At 37.5% G+C, this 19,141-nt stretch overlaps 1 protein-coding gene across 2 annotated transcripts in view; it reads left to right on the top strand.

Annotated features, from left to right (window-relative positions):
* The window catches only part of LOC123503529 (attractin-like protein 1), a 97,059-nt gene that overhangs the window by 70,359 nt on the left and 7,559 nt on the right, over nt 1-19,141 (top strand). For both annotated transcript variants that reach the window (XM_045253368.1, XM_045253369.1), the window contains 3 exons: nt 3,756-3,920; nt 4,161-4,371; nt 4,639-4,717. In XM_045253368.1, the coding sequence (XP_045109303.1) occupies nt 3,756-3,920; nt 4,161-4,371; nt 4,639-4,717 (455 nt within the window). The remainder of the gene's footprint in view (nt 1-3,755; nt 3,921-4,160; nt 4,372-4,638; nt 4,718-19,141) is intronic.

Below are 19,141 nucleotides of genomic sequence, written 5' to 3'. Positions count from 1 at the left end.
TCTCAGACATCGTCCCTTCCTTAGTTTCATACTATGCGATCTTGTGCTTCTAAAGTCATATTCTAAAGTCATAATATGGCTTACCGGTTGATTATTTTCTTCCATTGTCACTCCTAAGTCCTTTTCCTTTTTTACTTTTTCTAGTTCTACTCCATCTCCCATCTTATAGATTCCCACTGGTCGTCTTTCACTTTTTCCCATTTCCATGACATGGCTTTTGTCCACATTGAATTCCATCTCCCATTTTTTGCTCCATTTCCAGATCTTGTTTAAGTCTTCCTGTAGTATTTCACAATCCTCATTTTGTTTAATGACTCTGCACAGTTTCGCATCGTCCGCAAACAGATTTATGTAGCTGTTCACTCCTCTGGCATGTCATTTATATATACGAGAAAAGTATTGGTGCCAATACTGACCCTGTGGCACTCTCTGTCTACTGTTCTCCACTTGGACTTCATATCTTTAACTATCGTCCTTATTTCTCTCCCCTTAAGTAATTCTTCATCCATCTCAATGTGCTTCCTTTTAAGCCACCCTTCTCCTCTAACTTCCATAGTAATCTTTCATGTGGCACTTTATCAAAAGCCTTTTTAGATCTAAATAAATACAGTCAACCCATCCTCTCTCTCTTGTACTTTATCAACTATTCTAGAGTAGAAACTCAATAAATTTGTCACACATGACCGACCTTTTCTAAAACCAAATTGGCTATTTGATAATATTTTGTTGTCTTCAAGAAACTCAATCCATTGCTTCTTTATTACTTTTTCACACATCTTGCATATTACACTAGTTAGTGATACCGGTCTGTAATTTAAAGGTTCTTCCTTCCTTCCGCTCTTATATATGGGAACCACCTCAGCTCTTTTCCACTCCACTGGCACTGTTCCATTTTCTATTGAGCATTTTATGATGTTGTATATTGGACTTGCTAGTTCTTCCCTACATTCTTTCAGTATTCTGCCTGAGACTTCATCCGGTCCCATTGCCTTTTCCTCATCCAATTCCGTCATCAACTTTTTATTTCAAGCTTGGTTACTTTAATCTCTTTCATATAGACAGTCTCTCTATTACCCTGTGGTCTTTCAAATTTGGATTCCTTAGTAAAGACCTCATGAAATTTACTATTTAACAGTTCTGCCATACTTTTGGGTCTTCCACCATTCCGTTTCTCCTTTTAACCTTTCTATTGTTTCTTTTTGTCTTATTTTTCCATTTATGAATCTGTAGAACAATTTTGGTTGTTCCTTACATTTTCGACAATGTCCTTTTCATAGTTCTTTTCTTCTTCCTTTCTCACCTTAGCATATTCATTTCTTGCTGTTTTGAAGTTTTCCTTATTTTCTGGATTTCTGTTTCTTCTCCACCTTTTCCATGCTCCATCTTTTTTCTCCTTTGCCCTAGCACATCTTGCATTAAACCAATCTTTCTTTCCTTCTTCTTTAGGTCTATATTTGGAACATATTCCTGACCCCAGTTTTGTATATTTCCAAAAATAAGTTATATTTCTCTTGAACCGTTAATGAGTTTTCCATCTCCTCCCAGTTTACATTTTTAAAATAGTTCTTGAGATTCTCAATATCAGCCTTTCTGTAATTTAATCGGTCTCCTTTGTATGATTCATCTCTATCTTCCTTTCCTTCTTCTATATCCATTTCTAATATTACATGGTCACTCTTTCCCAATGGGCACTTGTATCTTATATCATCGTTAATTGGTATATCCCTTGTAAAAACTAGGTCTAATCTTGCCGGCTCATCGTTTCCTCTGAATCTTGTGTTTTCCTTTACTCTTTGGACCATCAAATTATCTATCATTAGGTTCAGGAATCTATCTCCCCAGGCATCTTCCCCCATACCACTTTCATAATTTTCCCAGTCTACCTCCTTACAGTTGAAATCTCCTACCAATATCACTTTTCTCCTTTCCTTAATGATTCTTGTAAGACTCCTTATTGTGTCATCTATCATGTCTCTATATTCTTGGTTAGTCCATGAGTTTGTTTTGGTGGCACATATGTTCCAATGATTGTTAACTCCTTTTGTTAATATGCATCTTAACATACAGTATTTCTGATTTTCCTTCCCAAACTCCACTTGATTTACCACTATCTCCTTCCTTAACATCATCATGACTCCTCCTCCTCCTTTACCCACTCTGTCTCTCCTCCATATATTATACCTTTTATCTATGTCTATTTTATTGCCTCATTTAACTTTGTTTCCACCAGGCATACAATATCTGGTTCTTCTTTCTTTATGTAATCTCTTAATTCTAATTTACTAGATAAAATCCCATCTATGTTTGTATACATCATTTTTAATCTCTTGTTCTTATCATTTTTAGTTAAACTTGCTCCATTTTTTTCTCTTCTTTCTCTTTTATATACCATTTCCTTATCCTGTCTCCTATAATTCTCCAAAAATGCCTTCTTCTCCTCCTCTGACCTTTCATTATTTTTTTCTCTTGCTTCTGCCACCAGTTCATTGTGTGTCTTCCTTTCCTACTCGTTTCTATTTTTCTTTATATATATATCTTTGCAACCTTCTGTTTCTCTGAGTTTTGTTTTTCTATATAGTACTTCTTCTGCTGCTGCTTGTGATTTTAGTAATATCTTAATTGGTCTCACTGTTCCTTTTTGATATGGTCCCATTCTATGGATTTCTTCTACTTCCTCTTCTAAGTTCTGTCTATCCTCGTCATTCAGATGTTTTAGTAGGTCTTTTACTGATTTCATTTCGTGTTTTTCCCTTCTTGGTCTATATTTAACATTTTTTTCTTTCAGTCCAAAAATACTAGTTTCGTTTTCTTCCACTCTTTTTATCCTTTCTTTCAATTTCTGGAGCTCTTTATCCTGTTCTTCATTCTCTTTCATTCCCATACTCTCCTTTATCAATTTATCTAATTTACGTTCGATAGGCAAGACTCTATCAAATAGTGAAGTTTGCGCCGTATCAAACCCTTCAAATTCTCTTTCTCCTCACCAACATTGTCATCATCAGCTTTCATTCTTTCCCTTGTCACATACCTGCATTTAGATGGAATATCTTTCTCACTCATTATTATTTAACACTGTATTCATGAAAAAAAAAAAAATGAGTCCACACTTTTTGTCCAGGCCACTGTAAACCCAAACAAAGGTAATGAAGATCAGCTGATTCTCGGGAGCGACGGTATTGCATGCTTCCTCTACCGTGTCTCGTCTGTGTGTGTGTATTTACCTAATTGTATTTACCTAATTGTAACATACGGGAAAAGAGCTATGCTCGTGTTGTCCCGTCTCCATATCTATTAATGTCCAGCTTTTTCTTAAAATCATGAATATTCCTTGCGTTGACCACTTCCACGTCTAAACTATTCCATGCTTCCACCCTTCTATGAGGGAAGCTATATTTTTCACATCTCTCCTATAAGTGGCCATTTTAATTTTTCCCATGCCCTCTCGACATTCTTTCATTCCACATACACAGATCTTCCCTATCCATTTTTTCCATTAGTGTGTGTGTGTGTGTGTGTGTGTGTGTGTGTGTGTGTGTGTGTGTGTGTGTGTGTGTGTGTGTGTGTGTGTGTGTGTGTGTGTGGCTACCCTAGTGAAAGAAATGGCTTTCTCTCTCTCTCTCTCTCTCTCTCTCTCTCTCTCTCTCTCTCTCTCTCTCTCTCTCTCTCTCTCCATGGCCATCCTAGTAAAAAGGATAAAATAACTTGTACTGTGTGAATTATTGTAATACTTATATGCCTTGTGTATGGTTCAACAGATGATCTTCAAATTGATTACCAGTTCACCTTCAACTTGTCCAAACAAGAAGATCGACACATCCGTCAAATTAATTTCTTCAATATTCCTACCAAGAGTGACGTAGACACAGACTTTGACATTTATTGTTCTAAAGCTACAAACATCAAAATATCATCAAAGTCAAGTTAGTATTGGTTATTTGCTTTTAGAGATGATTTTTTTTGGGGCCTAAGGCTGTATACATTTAAACTATACTTCTTTTAATGTTTTATCTCAAATAAAACTTTCACATAAATACTATGATGAAAACTTCCTATATAATGAATAATCTGCTAAGTTTATTTAAAGTACTCCTTAAGCTATAAGGAGTTATTGCATCAGGATAAATTTATATGTGCTACATGTCTTTTTTTCCTTATTACAGCTCGGAGCCATGAGTCATGGATAATTAGTAATTACACTGGCACTCGCATTAAGCAGCGGTTTAGTGCTTCTGAGTACACTTTTGGCTCTGCAGAGAACAATACCACTTTCCATGTTTACGTGTACAACTTCACGCCGCCCATAGAGATTGTGGTCTCCTTCTCTCAGCATCCTAAACTGGATTTAGTTCAGTTTTTTTCCATATTTTCATTGTAAGTGTTAATTTCTCAGAATCATTAAGATATTAAATGCTATGTTTAAAGCTATCCTATATGCAGTGAAAGATGTTTCTGAGTGGATGTGGATATTATTTGAATGAAAATATGATTGACTTTATGATAAGTTTCTTCTCAATCATTTTGCTTAACTGCTAGTGTCTATATTCTTAATTTTGCTTGCCAGAAAACAGGGATGTAATTATGATTATCATTGAACATTTTTTGCATGAAACTTTAATGACTTTAAACTTATTTTTACAGATGTTTCCTGATACTCTTAACGCTGGCAGCAATTCTATGGAAAATAAAACAAAAATATGATATATATACAAGAAGACAGGTTAGTCTATTTGGTTATTTTGTTAAATTAAAGCCCCATTACACAATAGAATTAGCAGTGTAACTTTTTCACTCAGTATGCAATCCTTTATCTATATATTTTCACACATCTCTATGATAAGCATCTTACTCCAGTCATCCCTTTTTGATCTAGCACTCTGTTACTCATTAATCTCACACTGTTATCTTTTTTTGCCAGTTGCACTTCTTTCCTTCTCTACATGACTCAGTTAAGGGGAGGCGACGGCAAAAAAGTGCAATTTTTTTACCCAAACCTCAAAATTGAGTTATTAATACTGCAGTTATCCTTGAAATGTCTACAGTTTTCTGTGAAAACAGCAAGTTCCTATCTTAATTCCTTATATGTTTAAATCGCCTTTATTTATTCACTTTAAAGGTCTCTTTAACCCGTAAGAGATCAACCACGTACATATATGTGGAGTCTGCTTTTTATCTGTGGTCAATCATGTTCTCCCCTTTCTCAGTTTCCATGCATTTGAAATTCCCTCCAGCTTCAATATTTATGTTCTTTGAAGTGTCTAGTATATATCAGCACAGTTTCCTGCCATTCTGACATGGGTTAGTCATCCCCCTCCCCCACCCCTCCCTGCCGCCTTGCCTTGCCGTGACCAAAAAAACGGAGCGACATTTGGTATTACTGTCATGAATGTGATGTAGCTCTATACATTGAACCTTGTTTTGAAGAATATCACACCATGCTGCAATACTTAAAAGCTTAGATACTGAAAGAAAAAATAATAAACAATATTTTGTGGTAAACTGAGCAAATTATTTTTTACATTATATTTACAGTATTTACAAATATTTTTTGTATTTTTCATTTTATAAAACATGGGTTAATTTATGAATATGTAACCATTATACACATGTCTTGCAGGAGAAAAATATCGATAAAACGATTAAAAAAGCCTCATTCAGAAGTTGTACGTCTGGCAGCATCACTGAACGAGGTAAATTTAAAGCTCCAGCTGGATATTTAAAAATGACAATTTCGAACTTTAAATCTTATTTTTACTTTTCTATGCCCATTTTTAGTTATATGGAATAAAAAAAAGAAAGTGGAATTTTTGGTGACCTGGACGAGTATTCGGAGGTAAATCAATGTCATCAATGTCACGTGTTCCACATGCGGTGACAGTGACACGCCAGTAACACCACGTCACTTGGTAGATGATGCCGGGAAGGAAAGAGACCTCACTGATCTGAATTGCAAGCTTGTATATGAACTACGAGTATAAGCTTGTGTATGAGATAAGAATTGACTTTAGCTGTGCAGGATTGAACAGAATTCCCCAGGAACTAATCATGTAGCTAATAAACATCGTGACATGCACTGCTCAACAGAAAACGGTTCATATCTCAAAACTAAAGTTATTGATATTTCGAGCGCAATATCTCTGTTAATTTTTAAGTAATTTCAGATACAAAAGTATCATTGGAAAGAGGAAACAGGAAATTTTTTTCATCATGAGACATTTTGAAAAAAATTATACGTATGTCTCTAGAAAAAAAAAAGAAGGTAGTTTTTTGTCATTGATGTTTAAAATTTTTTTTCATATATGAATTACAATAACCAAAATGTTTCATGATGGAAAAAAAGCTACATACATCTACAGCATGTACACTTATTTTCAAAGTAGTAGGTTGAGAAACATTCGAGAAATAGCAAAGAATGCTGATGCTATTTTTTACCGTTTTCAGCACGTATTATATATTTTTTTCTCTAAAACTAATTATTGTATTTCAATAATACTTTGGATTCTTGTACAAAAACACACCAAATTTCATGAGAATCTGACAAAAAAAAATTACACCTCTTAAGTAAAAAGTGTCGCCTCCCCTTAACTTATTTTCCAACACTAGTCCTCCACTTTACCATTTGTCACTTTCCATATGTATTATTATTCCATACCCTTAGACACCTTGTGCATTACTTTGCATTTCTTCCCATCTTCTGTGTTTCAGCCACCTAAGTCAAAGTTCATTCCACTACTCGTTACAAAAATAGTTCCATTGCCTTAAATAATTTCATATATTTAACTGCAAAAACTTATCGTGTCTTCCTACACTGTATTTGCCTCATTAATTCTAAACTATATCTCTACGTAGACCTTTTTTTCTGTCAGTAGTAATATACAACATTAGACTACTGGATCCTTCATCAATCATGTGGCCTTTCACTGTAAGTATTCAACAACACATGCATGAGAATTGCAACAGTCTTGGTTCAACTGTTGACTGTTGAGGGTATGTGGGGTGCATACTTTATTTAAATATGTAAATTATATATATATATATATATATATATATATATATATATATATATATATATATATATATATATATATATACAGGCAACCCCATTTTAAAGGGTTACGTTCCTAAAAAACACTTCGTTAAGCGAAACTTCGTTAAGCGAACCAATTATAACAAGTTTAACCCGACTTGAACTTCCACTGAGAGTAAGCAAAGCAAGAGTGCATCACAGTGTGGTGAAAGGTTTAATGAAAGTAAAAATTATGAAGTTTAACATTTAGGCAGTTAACTCGAAAACTCCGACAGGCCTTAAATACGGCTGCATAGCACACTTCCGACAGTCCTTAAATGGGGCAGCTACTTTGAGCGCTAATAAAAACCGCGCTAGCATTGGTAGCGCTATATTTGGTCATGACGTAGTCCTATGGTAGTACTGTTGGCTCCCAGGAAGCACACCGCTCTAGCCAGCTAGTCTCCCGCAAATTTCTGTGAGGTGCGTGAGCGTCGTGTCGCGGTGTTAATTATTTACGTATTTACTTATTTACGGAACTATTATTTACAACTATGGCTCTTGGTGCTAAGAGGAAGCTAAAGTTTAGTGATAAAAGTGATAGACAAGGCGGGACAAGACGCAAAGTGCACAGGTTGGAGGTAGATCCCGACCCCGCTATTGTGACAACATCGTCACCCACGCCTGATAAAAACATCTGTAACTATAATCAGCCAATATGAGTGAAAACACGAAAAACATGTGAAAACACATAAAAACATGAGCAGTGCCTTAAATTATGTAAGAATACACATAAAAGCACCTCCCCGGAGTTGCCACTACCACAATCTTCTCCAACTATTGGTTATTATTCTGAGACAACCATAGTGAGTAGAGCAATAAAAACTTGTAGGATGATGCATTGTCATGTCTACTAACAGCAGATTTTTTTTCAGAGTAATTTATAAGAGTTGATTTTTTTATGATAATTGCGGTAATGGGAGGGTGCGAATTTTGCGGCCATCGTTCTTAGCGGGTTAAATTTAATTTAAGTCATTATAATGTACACTAATGTATGTATGTACGTAGCTTTATAATGTTGATGATCTTAAATTTGTGAAGGGAGGGAGAGTGAAACGGGAAAGACACTAACCGGCAACCTGTGGAATGTAAACAAAGGGCGCATCATTATACCGCATACAAAACTTATGTACCACATTTCCACAAGGCTTTCCATTTTATCAATTGTAGAGTCACGAGTTCAGGTGGTTCTTTTAGCTTGCAAGGAAGATACAGTCTCACCAGCCTTCTTAACCCGTACAGCGTCAGCAGATCTGAGACTTTGTGATTTCGCCAGTGCTGGCCACATCATGGATTTTTTTTTATTTGTTAAACCAGTCTTAAATGATGTGAAACAAATGAAAATGACAGTCATTCCTCCCAGAACTGACTGGAAATGGTATTAATTGGTGCGAGATATTTTGCGTTAAGGTTAGCGACTTAGCAAAGCCTTATGTGACTAGTTTATTCACTTCCTCGTTTCTCACCAGTCGATGCCCGAGTTGGATACATGCATAATATCGTTCCTGAGTTGAAAGAAAAACAACATGTCATGTTTTGCTGTTTGGGAGTGCTTGTGGCTAAAAATAGACACGAGATATCGCGAGGGAGTGTTGCCTTTTGCGGTGCAAATATTTTCCAAGTAATATGTACTTGTATTTCCTTATAACAAAGCGATTGGAAAATTCTTATTTATGTCATACAAAGTTTTCACTACCGCAATATAACAGTTACCAAAAACATCTGAAATGGTAAGAGTAAGTAATGGAAATTACGCTGCGTTCATATTAGCGGAGTTGAGGCTTCAGTTTCCCGCTACACCGAGCTAAAGGCAGCAGAAACTGCTAAAGTTCAGATATGTAATAAATAAATACAGGAAGCATTCATGTTAGCAGGCACGAGGAGGCAGCATGAGCAATGTCTGCAGTGCATGATGGCAGTATAATGGTAGGTTTTGAGGACGCAATACCTCCGAAAACACGAGGAAGCTCGCTGACGTATCTCATACGTCTCTGACTCCCGGTTCGCTCAGAGTAGCTGACGTATCTCGTACGTCTCTGACGCTGTACGGGTTAATAGCCTGCTGACTTGAAAATAGTAGAGACAGTAGATGGAGTCAAGATGCTTGCCAGCAATGCTATAGTTTTCTCGCCTCTCTCGTGTCTGTGAATAATATCCAGCTTCACTTCGAGAGTAAGAGACTTCCTGGTCTTCTTAGGAATGCTAGGCCACATTGCAAGGAGTTTTGGTGGGAAGTTGAGCGAGTGAAGACAAGCTGCTGTTGACGCTGTTACGGGAGTGAGTGGTGCGTGTTGTCCACGAGAGGCTTGATCTTGATTCTACAGGTCTCCCAGGATTTCTCCTGAGGCAGGCCTTAGTATTTGCGGCTGCTAGTGTATTCAAAAGCTTGTCGGCTTGCATGATCTGGGGGCTTTCAAACTTGGAAAAAATTACCTGGATAAAACTTCGTTAAAGCGAGTTTGGTATTCGTTAAATGAGCAGATGCTAGTAAAATGAAACCTTCGTTGTAGCGAAATTTCGTTGTGTGAACCTTCGTTAAAGGGGTTGCCTGTATGTATATATATATATATATATATATATATATATATATATATATATATATATATATATATATATATATGTGAATTCGTTAAACAGGGGTTGCCTGTATATATATATATATATATATATATATATGCAACCCCGTTTAACTGAATTATATATATATATATATATATATATATATATATATATATATATATACAGGCAACCCCGTTTAACGAAGGTTCACACAACGAAATTTCGCTACAACGAAGGTTTCATTTTACTACCATCTGCTCGTTTAACGCACACTAAATTCGCTTTAACGAAGTTTTATCCAGGTAATTTTTTTTCATATTTGAAAGCCCCACCATATCACGCAAGCTGACAGGCTTTTGAATACACCAGGAGCTGCTGGTACTAAGGCCTGCCTCAGGAAAAATCCTGGGACACCTATAGAATAAAGATCAAGATCAAGATCAAGCCTCTCATGGACAAGACGCGCAACACTCACTCCCCAATCAAAACATAACAGCGTCAGCAGTAGCTTTTCTTCCCTAGCTCAACTTACCACCAAAACGCCCTGCAATTGGCCTAGTGTTCGTAAGAAGACCAGGAAGTCTCATACTCTCCAAGTGAAGCTAGATATTATTCACAGACATGAGAGAGGCCAGAAAACTATAGTAGTGCTGGCCACCATCTTGACTCCATATTATACTGTCTCTATTTTCAAGTCAGCAGACTCTATTAAGAAGGCTGGTGAGACCGTATCTTCCTTGCAAGCTAAAAGAACCACCAGAACTCGTGACTCTACAATGGATAAAATGGAAAGCCTTGTGGAAATGTGGTACATAAGTTTTGTATGCAGTACAATGATGCGCACTTTGTTTACATTCCACAGGTTGCCGGTTAGTGTCTTTCCCGTTTCACTCTTCCTCCTTTCATAAGGTTAAGCTCATCAACATTATAAAGTTACGTACATACATACATTAGTGTACATTATAATGACAAATTAGACTACCTAAATGTTTAACTTCATAATTTTTACTTTCATTAAACCTTTTACTGTAGTATGATGCACTCTCGCTTTGCTTACTCTCAATGGAAGTTCAAATCAGGGGTTAAACTTGTTATAATTGGTTTGCTTAACGAAGTTTCGCTTAACGAAGTGTTTTTTAGGAACAACCCCTTCATTAAACGGGGGTTGCCTGTATATATATACACTCGACCCTCGAAACAACGGACAAATGCGTGCACGACCCTGTCCATAGATTGCAAAAGTCCGTTCTTTGCAAAAGTACATGAAAAACTGTATAAAATGTACGTAAAATACTGTGTAATCATTAAGAAATCATTCAAGCAGTATTACAAAGCATTAAGTACAACAAATAACCTGAAATAGATGACATGAGCACGTACTGAAGATAAAACATGGCGGCCAATAGCTGATGACGCGACCGACCCGCCACTTACCGGACAATAATTTGCCGGGAATGGACAATCACACGCATTTTAATATTTGTCCGTAAATTAAACCGGACTCCAGAATTTGTCCGTAGTTTCCGAAATCCATTTATGGGAGATCTGTTGTTTCGAGGGTCGAGTGTATATATATATATATATATATATATATATATATATATATATATATATATATATATATATATATATATATATATATATATATATATACAGTAAGGTCTCGGTTTACGTCAGAGTTACGTTCCTGAAACATGACGTGAGTTGATTTTGTATGTAACTCGAGTTTCCGTACATTTCAAAGCATATTATTGAATTTTCAACCAATCATTTTTTATGGTCATTCAGGTAAGTAAAAGGTTATATTGTTATATTATTTACAACTATGTAGGAATATGAAACACAAGCTTGTTTTTGTTGTTGATTAGGGCCGCGAACGTGAATGACTGCAGGTTGCCGAGAGGGTGGACGCCTGAGGCCGCCAGGAGGGTGGGCAGGTCAAATGTTGTGACGCCCAGGGTGGACAGCTGGGAGCATAGTGCAGTGCGGTGGGAGTAGAAGCGTGGGTAGCAGAGCAGGAAATGCAATAGGAAAGGGCAATAGGGATCAGCAGATGGTGCAAATGAGCTGCGAGTGTCATGTGGCCCAGGCGAAGGCTCCGGAGTTGTTATTGTTGTGATGGTAGGGTGCGCAAGCCCTCAAGGTCGTCAACCTCCCCTGTTTTCATGGTAACGGGCTTCCTATTTTCTTATTCCCTCCCCCACACACAGCTGCCGCCTCCCTTCTCATGTCTTTTAATTATGTCCATTTTTTCTTGTAGCGTAATGGTTTTCCTTTTCTTAGCATCACTGCTGTCAGTAAGGAGTTTTCTCTTTGGTGCCATTGAGCAAGATACTTTAGAACTTGAGTCAGTAAATGCAGAAGTAGGATAACACTCTTGCTAGGGGTGACCGTGTGGTGGAACTGAGGCAGGGTGTTATTGTATTCAAGTGTGAGGCGAGCAGTGTGGCGGGTAACCACTACTGATGCCTGGCGGCCAACAATAACAATAAATCCCGCGCTTTACGATTTATAAATTTTTAATTTTTTAAAATATTAAATTGCCTTATAGTGGACTGACGTAACTACGAGTTTGACGTAACTCGAGACCGACGTAACCCGGGACCTTACTGTATATATATATATATATATATATATATATATATATATATATATATATATATATATATATATATATACAGTAAGGTCCCGAATTACGTCAGAGTTACGTTCCTGAAACATGACGTAAGTCGATTTTGTACGTAACTCAAGTTTTTGTACTTTCAAAGCATATTATTGAGTTTTCAACCAATAATTTTTTATGGTTATTCAGGTAAGTAAAAGGTTATATTGTTATATTGGTATATTATTTACAACTATGTAGGAATATATTGATTAGGGCCATGACGAAGGACTGCAGGTTGCCGAGATGGGCGGCCTGAGGCCGCCAGGAGGGTGGGCAGGTCGAATGTTGTGACGCCCAGGGCTTTGTGGAGTTCGGTAGGAGTAGAAGCGATATATAAGTAAAAGGTTATATTGTTATATTATTTACAAGTATGTAGGAATATGAAACACAAGCTTGTTTTTGTTGTTGATTAGGGCATGACGAAAGAATGCATGTTGCCAGAGGGGTGGACGCCTGAGGCCGCCAGGAGGGTGGGCAGGTCGAATGTTGTGACGCCCAGGGCGGACAGTTGGGAACGTAGTGCAGTGCGGTGGGAGTAGAAGCGTGGGCAGCGGGGCAGGAAATGCAATAGGAAAGGGCAATAGGGATCAGCAAACAAGCGCAGATGGTGCAAGTCAGCTGCGAGTGTCGTGTGGCCCAGGCAAAGGCTCCGGAGTTGTTATTGTTGTGATAGGTGCGTGAGCCCTCAAGGTCGTCAACCTCCCCGTTGTCATGGTAACGGGCTTCCCATTTTCTTCTTCACTCCCTTACACACAGCTGCTGCCTCCCTTCTCATGTCTTTTAATTATGTCCACTTTTTCTTGTAGCGAAATGGTTTTCCTTTTCTTAGCATCACTGCTATCACTCAGGAGTTTTCTTTTGGTGCCATTGAGCAAGATACTAAGATAGTCAGCAACGCAGATGTAGGAACACTCTTGCCAGGGGCGACGGTGTGGTGGGACTGAGGCACGAGAGTGTTATTGTATTCAAGCATGAGGTGGGCGGTGTGGTGGATAACCACTAGTGACGACTGGCGGCCAACAATAACAATAAACCCGCTTTACGATTTATAAATTTTCAATTTTTAAATCTTAAATTGCCTTATAGTGGACTGACGTAAGTGCGAGTTTGACGTAACTCGAGACCGACGTAACCCGGGACCTTACTGTATATAGACACACACACACACACACACACACCTGGAAACGAGTTATGACAATGTAAAGAGAGACTGTGCCGATATGAAGAAGGAAAATGCAGCACTGAAGAGGAAGTTAAGCTAATTAAAGTGAATTGCGAAAAATGTGGAGAATCTCTAGGAAAAGTGATGGAGAAGCAGGCTGAATGGAAAAAAGTCAGGAAGTGGAAAGAAAGGAGGTAAATTACAAAGTTGCAAGTCTGGAAAAGGAAATCAAAGAGTCAGGGAGAAAACTTTGGGCCTTGCTGAAATTATAGATCAACAGATCATAGAAGAGAAGATAGCTGAGAAAGTGGTGAAGGTTATTAAGTCAAATGAGACATTGGTGAGGGAAACTGTAGACAAAAAGAGATGTGTGGTGATATTTGGTGTGGAGGAGGATAAGACACCGAGTAAAATGAGAGAGAGAAAAACATAAAAAGGTGATAAATAATATCATTAATGTGGTGCAAGAGGAGGAAAAGACCTAGTACAAGAAATAGAGGACTTCCATAGAATTGGAAAGTTCACAAGAGAAGGTATGAGGCCAATAAGAATCAAACTTAAGTCACAAAAGGATGTAGATGAATTGGTGGAGAAGTCATGGAGGCTAGCCCAGCAGGAAACAACAAGGAAGATTTGGTTGAGAAGAGATCTCGGTGAAAAGGAAAGAGAAATGTTAAATGAGTTGAGAAAGGAGGCTTTGAAAAAAATGAAGAGAGGACAGAAGAAGAGAAGAAAGAGTTTTTCTGGAGAATCTTGGATATGAGACTGAGGAAGTGGTTCATAACCCAGAAAAGTACAGCAAGAAAGGACTAAAGAAACTTACATATGAGCGAAATGTAATGTATTCCAACATAAATGGAGTGATATCGGATTTTAGAACTCAACGATTACTTGAGGGACAAGAACCCAGATATTGTGGGTCTTACTGAAACAAAACTGAGAGAGGAGAAGACCTGATGAAGGTTGGAGAAGGGAAATATAACGTTTGGAAAAGAAATAGAGTAGGTAAGATGGGAGGAGGAGTGATGTTGCTGGTTAAAAAAGATATAAAGGTGGATCAAGTGAAAAAGGTATGGGAAAGGCAGAAGTGCTAAAGATCAGAGCAGAAACTAATGAAGGAAAAAGAGGCACTACATAGTGGTGTACGTACCACCTAAGACAAATGCATGGTCAGTACAGGAATATGAAGAAATGATAAGTGATACAGGAACATGTCTGGAAGAAATGTTGGGTGGCTGTGAACGAACTATAATGATGGGAGATTTTAATTGTAAAGAGGTGTGTTGGGAGGACTGGTCAATGGAAGGATCAGAGACAACATGGGAAATACACTATTGACACTGGCAATGGAAAATGTGTTAACTCAGTGGGTCAAAGAAGATACTAGGTTTGGAGGAGAGGGAGCATCGTCAAGACTGGACTTGGTCTTTAGTACAGAGCCAATGGTCATTGAGGAGATGAGGGTGGAGTGCCCTTTAGCAAAGAGTGATCATGCAGTTTTGGAGTTCAAGGTGATAGACGAAGAGAAATCTAGAAGAAATGAAGAATATAAAGTGGGAAGATGGAATTATGCCAAGACAGATTTTGGAAACCTAAAGAAATTCTTTCAAGAGACAAATTGGATGAAATTCAAGAGTGCTAAGGAGCAAATGAAAAGTGGAAGGAATTTATAAAAATATACAAAGAAGGTGAGAAAAATTTGTACCAATAAGACAACATAGAGAAGTTGGAAAGCAGGACTGGTTTAACGATAGATGTGAAAAGGCTAGAACAAGAAAAGAGGATGCATGGAAGAGGTGGAGAAGGAAAAGACGGATTAAGCAGTGGGAAAGTTACAAAAGAGCAAGAAATGAATATGTGTTGATTAGAAGAGAAGAAAGAAAGAAACAAGAAAAGGATATAATTGATAAATGTAAAGACCAACCAAGGCTTTTTTACAGACATGTGAACAACAACATCAAAAATAGAGAAAGTATTGAAAGTTTAGAAGTAAATGGAGTATACAGTGAAGATCCCAGGGAAATGGCAGAGGCTATGAATGGATGCTTTCGGAAGGTATTCACAAAGGAGACTGCTTTTGACAAACCACTGGTAATGGAACAGAAAGGGATTATGAAGGAGTTTCAAGTAACGGTGGAGGAGATCAAGAACATGATGGGGAGTTTAGAAGTGAGAAAAGCTGTGGGACCTGATGGGGTATCAGGATGGATTTTAAGAGAATGCAGGGAGCAATTGGCAGAAAAAGTTTGTGAAGTAATTGATGCCTCATTAAGGGAAGGCGTAGTGCCCCAAGACTGGAAAAGAGCTAACATTGTCCCAATCTATAAATCAGGTAACAAGAGAGACCCATTGAACTATAGACCAGTGTCACTTACAAGTGTGGTAGCTAAGATGTGTGAGAGGGTGGTGAAGACTAGATGGACAGACTTCTTGGAGAAAAATGACATACTTTGTGAGTGTCAATTTGGTTTTAGGAAAGGGCGTTCATGCACGACAAACCTGATATGTTACTATTCGAGGGTGATAGATGTAATACAGGAAAGAGATGGTTGGGCTGATGGAATATATCTGGATTTAAAAAAGGCCTTTGATAAGGTACCACACCAGAGACTGATCTGGAAACTTGAAATGGTAGGAGGAGTGCATGGCAGTTTACTAAAATGGATGGAAGACTTTTGGTAGGAAGAGAAATGAGAACAATAATTAAGGACAGACCATCAGAATGGGGATTGGTGGAGAGTGGAGTTCCACAGGGATCAGTGTTGGCACCAGTAATGTTCGCAGTCTACATAAATGACATGGTGGATGGGGTGTCCAGTTATGTGAGCCTATTTGCAGACGATGCAAAATTGTTAAGAAAAGTGAGATGTGACAAAGATTGCGAACTACTCCAGGAAGACTTGGACAGAATATGGAAATGGAGCTGTACATGGCAAATGGAGTTCAACACGACAAAATGCAAGAAAATAGAGTTTGGCAAGAGTGAAAGAAGAATCAGGAGTATGTACAAGATAGGAAATGAAGACATAAAACCAGTCATGAAGAAAAAGACCTTGGGGTGACAATTACCAATGACCTATCGCCAGAGAGACATATAAACAAAATAATTGGAGAAGTATTGAACTTATTGAGGAACATAAGAGTGGCGTTCGTATATCTAGATGAAGAAATGATGAAGAAAATAATTACTGCAATGATAAGACCGAGGCTTGAATATGCAACAATACAGTGGGCTCGAACTTAAAGAAACACATAAGGAAACTAGAGAAAGTACAGAGGGCTGCAACGAAAATGGTGCCTGACTTAAGAGATTTGACTTATGAAGACAGACTGAAAAGAATGCAACTTCCAACCCTGGAAAACAGAAGAGAAAGGGGAGACCTGATAGCAATATACAGAGTGATGATTGGCATGGAAAAAATGGATAGGGAAGATCTGTGTATGTGGAATGGAAGAATGTCGAGAGGGCATGGGAAAAAACTAAAATGGCCACTTATAGGAGAGATGTGAAAAAATATAGCTTCCCTCATAGAAGGGTGGAAGCATGGAATAGTTTAGACGTGGAAGTGGTCAACGCAAGGAATATTCATGATTTTAAGAAAAAGCTGGACATTAATAGATATGGAGACGGGACAACACGAGCATAGCTCTTTTCCCGTATGTTACAATTAGGTAAATACACACACACACACACACACACACACAGTCAACTCCTGATTAATGCAAAGGTTACGTTCCTGAGGGCTTCGCGTTATTCAAAATCACGTTATTCAAACATAATTCCCCCATAGAAAACAATAGTAATAGTGGTATTACATTCTTGGCCACTGGAAAAGTCTACCTATTTTGGGGATTTTGTTAGTCAAACCTTAAAAATAGTGATACATCACTAAGTCAAAAACACTAAAAACACAACAAAAACATGCCCTCGCACTCACCATGACTTTGTTGATGCATCATCACTGGTCATCTTGTGATGCATCACTTGGATACCATTTTGTAGAACACTTAAGTAAAAATGCAGAAAATTTATCCATTCACAGTGCTGTCCAGACTTATGAGTGAGGACTGTGAGAAGGAACATTTGTCTGGGTAATTAGGAAATTTTTAATTCAATTTGATTTGTCATATAATTTTATATGCCAGGATTATTATCTCATATTCATACATTCATTATTAATGCATTTAACAAAATAAACCATAAGAATAATTTGGTGGTGGTTGGTAGCAGTGTTTGTTTATCATCACCTCAGCTGCTTGAGCCACACAGTCCAGCCCACGCTGCCTCATCGTTCCACCACAGGCAACATGGAAAATTTTACAGAGAGAACCAGCCCAATTACTGATGCAAAGTGTAATTTATAAATAAACTTGGTGAGCTAGAAAAAAGTGCTTATAAATAAAAGCACAGATGGCCGTATAGTGGCTTTTCGCCACCACGCTGAACTGTGCAGGCTATGGGAAGAGGACAGTCCACTAGCTATCTACATTAATGGGTACTTATTAAGCGATAAAGACATACAACTGATCATAAGCTAACTAGAATTCAGATAGAGAACCTGGGAAATGGGTTGCAGTAATTGAGGCTGGCAGCAGTAATGTTACTGATGTTGTTCCTGGGTTTGGTTCCATTCACAATTTTTGTAAAGTAGGCTATTTGAACGATAACCTACATATTTTTTATTTCTAAAATACTACTAATAATAGGTATTGACTTCACTAAAATACTACTAATAAAAGGTATTTAGACAGCATTTTTATGCGAAAGATGACGAAAACAGGGCTAAGGTAAATCCTGTAAAGTCTTCCCAAGCTGTGGGAAGGAAATATTCTCTCAAGAATACTGATTTCTCCTGGATGGTATCCTTTAAGTGACAAAGGTAAAAGTTATTGTTTAAGAATCTGGTTGACGTCATTGCGGTTCCTGCTAGAAGTAGCGTGGGTGAACGTGATATCACAAGTCTAATTAACCCATGTGAAATAGAATAAATCACGTCATTTAATTGCATCTCTTTGAATATCAAGTTGCGTTATTAAAATTTTCTTTAATCGAAAGTTGACTGTATATATATATATATATATATATATATATATATATATATATATATATATATATATATATATATACAGTAATACTTAACGAACAGGATAGGGGGTGTCAAAGCTGTTCGTAGAGCAGAAATTCGTTAAGTGGATGTAATTTTCCCGTAGGAAATAATGGAAATAGGGGGATGCGTTCTAGGCTGGTCCCCAACATACCACATGGGTAAAAAAAAAATATATATATATATATATATATATATATATATATATATATATATATATATATACAGGCAACCCCATTTAACGAAGGGTTACATTCCTAAAAACACTTCGTTAAGCGAAACTTCGTTAAGCGAACCGATTATAACAAGTTTAACCCCTGGTTTGAACTTCCATTGAGAGTATACAAAGCGAGAGTGCATCATAGTACAGTAAATGGTTTAATGAAAGTAAAAATTATGAAGTTAAACATTTAGGTAGTTTAATTTAAGTCATTATAATTTACACTAATGTATGTATGTACGTAACTTTATAATGTTGATGATCTTAACTTTATGAAGGGAGGGAGAGTGAAACGGGAAATACACTAACCGGCAACCTGTGGAATGTAAACAAAGTGAGCATCATGGTACCGCATACAAAACTTATG

Source organism: Portunus trituberculatus, chromosome 14, assembly GCF_017591435.1.
Source record: "Portunus trituberculatus isolate SZX2019 chromosome 14, ASM1759143v1, whole genome shotgun sequence".
Taxonomy (NCBI): domain Eukaryota; kingdom Metazoa; phylum Arthropoda; class Malacostraca; order Decapoda; family Portunidae; genus Portunus; species Portunus trituberculatus.
This window is presented reverse-complemented; position numbering and strand designations above follow the sequence as displayed.